Source organism: Onthophagus taurus, chromosome 2 (assembly GCF_036711975.1).
Source record: "Onthophagus taurus isolate NC chromosome 2, IU_Otau_3.0, whole genome shotgun sequence".
In the NCBI taxonomy this organism is placed as follows: Eukaryota; Metazoa; Arthropoda; class Insecta; order Coleoptera; family Scarabaeidae; genus Onthophagus; species Onthophagus taurus.
This window is the reverse complement of record NC_091967.1, coordinates 7,054,729-7,063,653: the sequence shown is the minus strand read 5'-3', so window position 1 is coordinate 7,063,653 and position 8,925 is coordinate 7,054,729. Positions and strand designations below refer to the sequence as shown.

General features: G+C 30.3%; 1 protein-coding gene across 5 annotated transcripts; it reads right to left on the bottom strand.

Annotated features, from left to right (window-relative positions):
• Window positions 1-1,836: 1,836 nt before the first annotated feature.
• On the bottom strand, window positions 1,837-8,616 carry LOC111427195 (Glutamate NMDA receptor-associated protein 1 lifeguard). 5 transcript variants are annotated; one of them, XM_023062199.2, is made up of 4 exons: window positions 8,450-8,616; window positions 8,160-8,203; window positions 6,247-6,555; window positions 1,837-3,494 (listed from the first exon to the last, which is right to left on the bottom strand). In XM_023062199.2, the coding sequence occupies exons 2-4, from the start codon at window positions 8,194-8,196 to the stop codon at window positions 2,776-2,778; spliced, it is 1,065 nt and encodes a 354-aa protein (XP_022917967.2). In that variant the 5' UTR covers window positions 8,197-8,203; window positions 8,450-8,616; the 3' UTR covers window positions 1,837-2,775. The 5 variants fall into 5 exon arrangements, with proteins under 5 accessions (XP_022917967.2, XP_022917968.2, XP_071050118.1 ...); XM_023062200.2 differs by having other exon boundaries at window positions 6,277-6,555; window positions 8,450-8,613; XM_071194017.1 differs by lacking the exon at window positions 8,450-8,616 and adding an exon at window positions 8,279-8,374.
• Between the last annotated feature and the right edge of the window lie 309 nt (window positions 8,617-8,925).

The window sequence follows — 8,925 nt, the reverse complement described above, 5'->3', positions numbered from 1 at the left end:
ATTAAATCAAAATTTATTGAATTAAAACTGTCAGAAATTATATCAAAAGAATCTCATCGACCGGAAAAAGTTAAGATATGTATAAAGGTATTTAGGTATTTAAATGATAAAAGATTGAAACTTACCAGAAAAAGATTTTTCGATTTCGACACGTTTCTATTTAGTTTTGTCAAATTCATGCATCAATCAATTCAATGCCATTATTTAATACCACATATTCTAAACTTTATGATTTAAATGAACTACTTCGGGTTTAAAAGGAGATAAAACGCGCATTTAGTTATTTTAAAAATAATCTCGGAAAAGATAAAAATATCTACCCAATTCAAACAGAAAAAATGTAAATAAACATTTTTCTTAATTATAATCTTTATGAAGCATGGCAAGCACAGTACGTTATATAATAAACTTTTTCAAAAGACTTTATGATAACAAACATAGTAACATAAATAATAAAACTGATAATAGGTCATTGCGTTTGGTGTAAATTGTGTTGCCTAAACATCAGTTAATATAGAAATTAATATAATATTATGATGATGTATTAATAAATATAGATGATGAATTTCTATTATTTAAAAACAAATTTTCTGCGTGGTCTAATTTTTTATACGCTTGACTCAATACTGCTTGTAAAACACTACATTCTGCTGGTATAAGACTACATATTGGTGGCAGAAGGCTAGATATTGCTGGTATAGTAGAAACCACGAGAGCTGGCAGTGACAGGTCGCTTAAAAATGGTATGAATCAAGATATGGACGTACGACTTAGATTATTTCACCACATACATTTAAATGTAGGTTATGTTAGTAATGGAGGTTATATGTCAAACATTGTCAAAGATATTATTTAATGATTTTCCTTTCAAAGAAAACATTTTCGTCTTATGAAAACACTAACAGATTCATGACAACGCTCACAAGACGTTTCGATTTGAGGTTATAATTATAGAGTGACATCCCTTAGAAGAACAGACGTACTTTTTCGACGTGGCCATTTGAATTGTACAGCAGACATATTAAACTAATGCTATCTCTTTCCAACACACATTACTCTCTAGCGGTTTGTGAACTACGTATGGCATTTGTAAGAGCGGAAAATGATGATTTACTGCCAGCTCTCGTGGCGTCTACTATAGAGACCTACATACTATTGGTAGAAGACTAGATACTATTTGTAAATGACTATATACTGCTTGTACAAGATTAGAAGACTGCTAGCAGAAGTCTAGATATTGGCAGTAGAGAACTACATAAGCCAGAAAGTTAGTTCCTGCTGGAAGTAGATAAGATATTGCTTGTAAAACAGTACATTCTGCTGGTAGAGAACTACATGTTGCTGTCAAAGATAGTACAGCCAGAGGATTGCATAAAGTGAAAAGACCAGATAGTGCTAACAAAAAATTGTAGTGAGAAACTGTAAGTAGAAGGCAACACTTCTACTGCACTATAAATAGCTGCAAACAAGAAACATTTGAAAATGTGTTCACGTAAAGTGCTGTTTGAATGGTCAAGTAAGGTCAAAATTTGATATAGATATTGGATATATTCTTGTCTATTGCAAATAGTATTTGAAAATCTTTATTATTTTAATTCCACACTCCCATACCCGCAATGATGCAAATTAAGTGTGTAAATGGTTATTATGATATGGTCGACTAAAGGAGAGTGGAATTTATTGCACATATTTCTGTAATAATAGAGTATTCACTTTCTTATATTCTGAATTTACATAATCTTCATGTTTTTGCTCTGACTCAGTACCACGGGAGTTGTACTCACTACTTTCATCAATAAACTCATTGTGTCAAAAAAGAAATAAAACACTTTATAATATATTGTTAGTATATATTTTTAACCATGCATTATTACTTTTTTTTTGTACATGAAAATACACCAACTAAGTATTGTAAATGTTATAACAGCAAACGATTTGTGTAAACTTAATTGTAAAAACACTATCTCATCAGTCTCCTAACGTATTTTCACGTTTCGAATCGTTTTATCCCATTCAAAGTGATTATTATTCCATTTGATTCTCGGTGGATATAACAAAAATACTCTAAAAATACCATTACTTATTTTTATTATTAATAACACAAAACTTATATCCTATTTTTTTTTCGATCTTCGTGTCTACAAAGCGCTTTGTTAAAGAGTACTTTCATCGGTTTTCATTAATACTTAACAAGTAGGAGTCTACGGTAAAAATGCTATTGTTAAGACACATACATTGCTGGCTTAGACAAAAATAAGGAGCTTTATTATTTAAATAGTTAAGTTTTAGACATTATAAATTTATTTTGGTTATTTTGTATAGTTTAAAAACCAGTTAACCTATCGTCTCTCATCCTGGTTTACAATTGGAGCATAAAGACATAAATAGCATATATTATTCAATTCGTATTCAAAATATTCAATAACTTGTACACTTTAGTAATTATTTTTAAATCTGTTCTCAGCCTAGCTTCGTTAGTTATTTTAATACTCAAGAATAATTTTGAAAAAAGACACTTAGTAATTTAATTTCAATGGGAATTTTATTCATATGTTAAGAGTAAAATCATCATACCAACAACAAATACAGTTTGACACTTTTTAAATGAATGTAAGATTAAAATTAAACATGTGAAGATATTAAAAAAAAATCATAGAATCTTTATTCTCAAAAAAACAAAAAAAATATATATGAATAAATATTTCCGTTCGGGATTGAAGCCTCACCATAACTACAACGCCAAATGCTTCAATCCAACAACCCATTCCATTAATCCTAATCTCTCGCAGCGCCAATAATCGTCAAAATGTACAAGAAAATATTAATCACATCCAAATACAAATTTAAAGCAGCGAATATGTATTCTTCTGGAGAAATTGAATACTTATGTTTTCCACCCAACATCAATTGAGTGTCATAAACCAAATAAACTGAAAATATTAATGCTCCCAACGAAGCATAAACCAAAGTTAAAGTTTTCCCGGGGAAGAAAGCCGCTATAATTCCGAACAAAATAAAAACGATCAAAACGACGAAAAGAATACCACCCATGGCCGTAAAATCCCATTTCGTTTGGAACGCAAAAAGCGTTAATGCCAAACAAACGCCCGCGGTTATTCCAACAGCCAAAATAACTTCTTGAGAATTAAAACGAGACGCCGTTACGCCTAACATAAACGATTCCGCAATTGTGAATAGAAATAAGAAAATGAAATTCATCGGGGATTTCCTTCGAACTGAGTCACAACACGCCATAGCTAGTAAAGTAACAATCATTATTGCCAAAGCGACAAAGAACAGGGCTGGATTTCTTTGTACAAATTGTTTTGTTGGCAGATGAAATAAGAACCAGGCAATGAACGCCGTTGTTACCAACAGTTGACTCATTAAGATCGCGTAAACTTTTCTGATGAATCCCCTTCGAATCGTTTGATCGGAGAAATCAAAGCCTTTGATGTCATCTTCGCCTCCAGCGTATGGTGTACCGTACATATCTGAAAAGAAAAATAGATTATGAGGAAAAAAATAAAAAATTATTTAATAACTAAATAAATCATCTTAATGTTTTTGTGGAACCAAACTAAATAATTTATTAAATTGCTTAAAACTCTTTGATTTCGCCATGTCTTAGAAATAGTACTTTTTTCCTCAATCAACAATAAAGCGTTTAAAATCTCTGCTTATCGCTTATAAAAAAGTTTCCATTTATAGCATAACAATAAATCAGTTAATTGGAAATTCCAGCACAAATATAATCACATCAAGCAAAACATGATAAGAGTGATGTTTTAATATTTATTCTCACAACGACTTCTTTTAGATATTTAAAGAGTAAGTATATATTTAAATGGTTTTTGAGACATACCTTATTTGTCAAGAAAAATGACGCATAACAAGATGTCAAATTTAAAATGACACTTTACAAGAAAATACACATCATTTGACAGTATCCTGTTGATAATGCCAGGAAGAAAAACAACTTAGATTCAAAAAAATCAAGTTATTATTATTTAATTACTGGCTTGTAACTCAAAAACCGTTACAAAAATTACAAAAGACTTAAAGAGGGTTAACGAAAATTAGATTTGCACAGTAGCTATAGCACAATTCAACAACTAAAAACCGAAAATATATTAATCCCTACTCACATTATGTGTTTTAGACCATAATAATAATTCAAAAAAGTTTAACCAGGAGAAATATTGATTGAAACACTCATTTTGAGTAGACCTTTTTTATCACTGTGCCATTATTTGTTAGATTTAAAGTCCAAAATACCTTTCAAAGTTTTGCTAACAGGATCATTGAATCAATAATAGAACTTTTTTAACCTAGTTCTTATAATTTCATCAAATAAATAAATCTAGCTGTTATCATTAAAAGCGCTTATTAAAAATAACTGTTAGCTTTACAAGAAGAGGACCTTATTCAAATATCAAATAGTAAGTGTACTTATTTACTAAACACCAGATAGCGCACAACGTGATAAAGAGTTCACGTATGACTCATATTCTAAACCAATACAACGTCGTTTCATACTATGAATAGATTCTTATTTTAAATACTAAAAATCCCTTTAAGACAAAATCGAAATCTACTTTTTGATGTTTAAAATCACTGGTTAATACTGGTTAGTTGAATATGTGTAAATAAACGAAATTATTAATTACTTACAATCCATTTTTTACTGTAAATAACAAACTACATTAATTAAATTATTAAATAAAGAATGGGCACATATTTTCAACATACAACATGAGAGTTTTTAATAAATTACTTTGAATTATCCTTCACTAAACCATATTCAACATAGTTTAAGTAGAGATCTATATAAAGTACAAAGATAAAACCTTATCACAAAAAAGATTAGATATTTTGTTTTACCTCTTAGATCAACAAAGAGTTAAGCAGGAAAACCCCATTAATTCAACATCAATTATTTTATCAATGTTAAGTGTGGTACACCACAAGGATATGTTAATATTAATAAGTAAACATAGATTTAATAAATAAACAGATTCTATTTTGTATTTCCTTTAAGAAAACTGAAACTCAAAGAGCACACTTACTTTAACAAGGGATCAAATTCACAAGCGACTAGTGGAAACATCAAACGGGTCCCCCTTTTTTAACGTTTCACTTAACCTTGGGGGTAGAAAACATGATTAATCTGTTACGATCACTTACCCCTCTGTCTCTCGTTTTTATTCTCCCGACCTACTTCACCGAAAACCCTCTAAATTTATTTTAGCAGCATAAACAAGTGTGCTTTTATTATTCTTATTGAATTGTACTCAATTTTGTTTTCAACTTAATAAGGACTGCAATAAAAGATAGTTTTACCTTCTAACTACGCCAATTCCAATCCGCCTAAAAAAGCTATTTTATCAAGAGTTTAAAATTTACATTTTAACAATATCAAATTAAATTAATGATTACTGCGGAAATAAACAAAAACGTGAATTTAATGAAAAAAATCTTACCAAGTAATGTATTCAAATAATTAAAGATTATAAAGTAAGCTGTATTAGTAAATATAAAAGCATAAACACTGACAAATGCTTCAATAATATAATTGTAAGAATACTTTCTTTATCCACATCTAAAAAGCTATTTATTCTACTATAACTAATCTTATGTAGTTCAACGGACTTTGTAATACTCGCGCATACATAAGGTAAGAATAACTGTCTTTCACTTCTTTCAACTTGTATGGATTCTTGTGTACTATATTTCTACAATGCGTAGAAATAGCTTATATACAGGGTGATTCACATAGTAGGCAAGAACATGTAGAGGACAATAATTTAAGATGATTTAACCTAACTTCTCAGGGGTACAACTTAAGTACCCCTGACTTAAGAGATAAGTCTCTGTGTTGGTTCTTATGTGAATCACCCTGTATAGAATATTTTTTGCAAGAAAAGAAAAGTAATAATTAAAATTGCAAGAACTGAATGATTTTAAGAACAAAATAACCGCCTGGAAAAAAAAATTAGTAAACGTATATTAGTAAATAAATTTCACTAATATATGTATTGTTATAAAATAAATGCTGTAACATTTCTAAAATGTTTTTTTCTGTAATATTCTTTTATATTACAATATACAGTATTATCACCTTATGTACACACAAAAAGCAAATTCTACTAAAACCCCTCTAAAAATCATGCAAAAGATTAATTATTTTTTTCAGCAAATTTAAAGCCAATATCAAAGGCGATAAAGAAAGTAATCTCAACAAACCAGATCTAATAGGAAGTGGTGTGGCTTCACCTGGCTGTGGTTGCTCGTAACCGCCTCCGCCGTAAGAATGATCGGGGGGTGGGGGAGCGAATCCTGGTTGGAATCCGGGTTGCGGGTATCCTCCTGCAGGATAACCTTGCGGCGGTGGGCCTCCTGGATAACCTTGTGGTGGTGGACCTCCTGGATAACCTTGTGGCGGTGGACCTCCTGGATAACCTTGCGGTGGTGGCGCACCAGGGTAACCTTGTGGTGGCGGAGCACCTGGATAACCTTGAGGGCCTCCTGGATATTGTTGATTTGGATACCCACCTTGTTTTTTTTTAATAAAGATGGTTACAAGATTGATTTTTAAGTACTAAGAGTATGATATAGATAATATGAAATAAAACGCTTTGTGAATAATTAACAAGTCATTAAGAGATTTTAGTAATGTGAATTAAAAAATAAGGCATTTGATGATTCATTTTTGGTTCTAAAACAAAAACATAACTCTTTAACCGTTTCAGATATTCCCTGTTTATCTTTGAATCGTATTTTATCATATCTATTTTCTGCGAATTCTACATTAAATTAAAGGTTCAAGTAAACTAATTTTCTGAATCATCACATCTTTATTGCGTTCCTAATTGAAAAGAGAATTTGATGATGAAGACAAGCAATCATATCTCCAGCACTCCTACTTGAAATTCGATTCAGATCAAAATGAGTTGTTGAGTAGATATATAGATAAACCTTAAAAAATACAATTTGATCTAATTAACATTTCAGGTTTGGACAAACAAGTTGTAAGCCACCTCATAACTCCCAGGAATACTTCAGCTAATCTGACGCTACTTAGATAATGAAAAATTTCATGTTTCCAGTCAAGGACAGTAGAATCTAACAGGACTGCTACATCCATTGTATTTTTGTAGTCCACTACGGGTTGGTTGCCCGCACTCTACGTCACACTATTTGGTAACTGTCTGTGTTTTTAGAGGTTATATAATAGACATTAATACGTCTAAAAACATAAAACTTCAAAAATAATATGAATAAGTCTAGGATATAACCTCTAAAAACACAGCAAACGCATAGACCATAACAACAGCTGGGCGTGGAAAATAGTGTGACGTAGTTTGCGGGCAGGTTGTCACAACAATGGATGTAGCAGTCCTGTTAGATTCTACTGTCCTTGGTTTCCAGTAAGAAAAAGTTTTACCCTACAACCGTAGTAATGAGATAAAATAATGATTCATAGATTGTTATAATAAAATTTGGTTATAATTTATGTATTCAAATTTTAACCTTACTTTTTCCCTAAACAAATTCATTTTTATTAAACCTTTAAATATTGTAAATAATGTAATCAAATGTATTAATGTTATCAGGAGATTTCTATATGGAGTCCGGACGTTATTGAATGTTTCCTCTCCATCTATTTTAATAAAAGATTCTTCATTCCACAAATGATTTTACTTGAAATAATGTAATTATAACTTGACTCATTACTCAGGAATTACTTTAGATTGTGAAATAACTGAAACTTTTCGAATTATAAACCTCAACATATTATGCCCAAATAGAATGTTGTAACTCAAATGCCTCATTTTCTTTTAAAACAACATCAAAGAAGTATTTTCCTTATATTTTACTTTATTTGTGTGTTTTATGCATATTTAATCTATTATCTGATATTAATAGCATAGTTTTTTTATTGATCAGCTGATTCAATCAATCAATAATACAAACAAATGGAATAAAGCAGATAGTTTAAAGTTGGAAAATCATAAAAATATAGATAAACATAAAAAGTTCTTTTGACCTTTCCAATTCTAAAAATACCCAACGAAAGTACTTATTAGATATACAAATTTCGACATCTACAAATTATTAACGAAATGATTAGATATTATACAGATTCGTTTACATACCTGGGGGAGGATATCCACTGTTATTCCAAGTCGTCATAACGTATCTATCAAAGAAAAGAAGGATCAGCACGACATGCACACAACGTATCTTTTTTGTGGGAAGACCCCGCTAATGTTACCGGTTGCCTTAAAACACGACGTCGACACAGATCAGGCCGCGTCTATGTATAACGTCAATTATGTATGTTCAGGACAGCATTCCCAAAGCAATATCAACCTACTTTTATTGCCGTAACATCTAATGCTATCTCTAGCAGATTTCAACACATTGATTTATGAAGTGTACTTACTGTTTTTATGCAGTAATATAAGGTATAAGACACAGACGAAACGTAAACACAACGACGATTCGACTTCACAGTAGAAATTTTTACGTCCTACAATCAGACAAACAATTCCTCGAACATTTTAGCGCATGACAGTTGCTTGCATTTTTTATTACTTCTAGAATTTTTATGATAAACGTTAAATTAGTTGCCTACAATATACAATTATCATCAACAATTAATTTAATCTAAATTACACAATTAAGAAAAATCTTACTTTATTTAAATAACTTGTATAATTTGGTGTCAAAATCTTCTTATTATGGTTCATAGATGGCGCTTTTTATGTTGATTTATAAATAATATGAAAATTATAATTAGTGAAACATTAAATAATAAATTTAATCTAATTCCTCATTATTTATTCATTAATACAAAATAAAAAGTTAATACTAGCAATTTTATCAATATCTTTTTCTTATCTTAAACAAACACCAAAA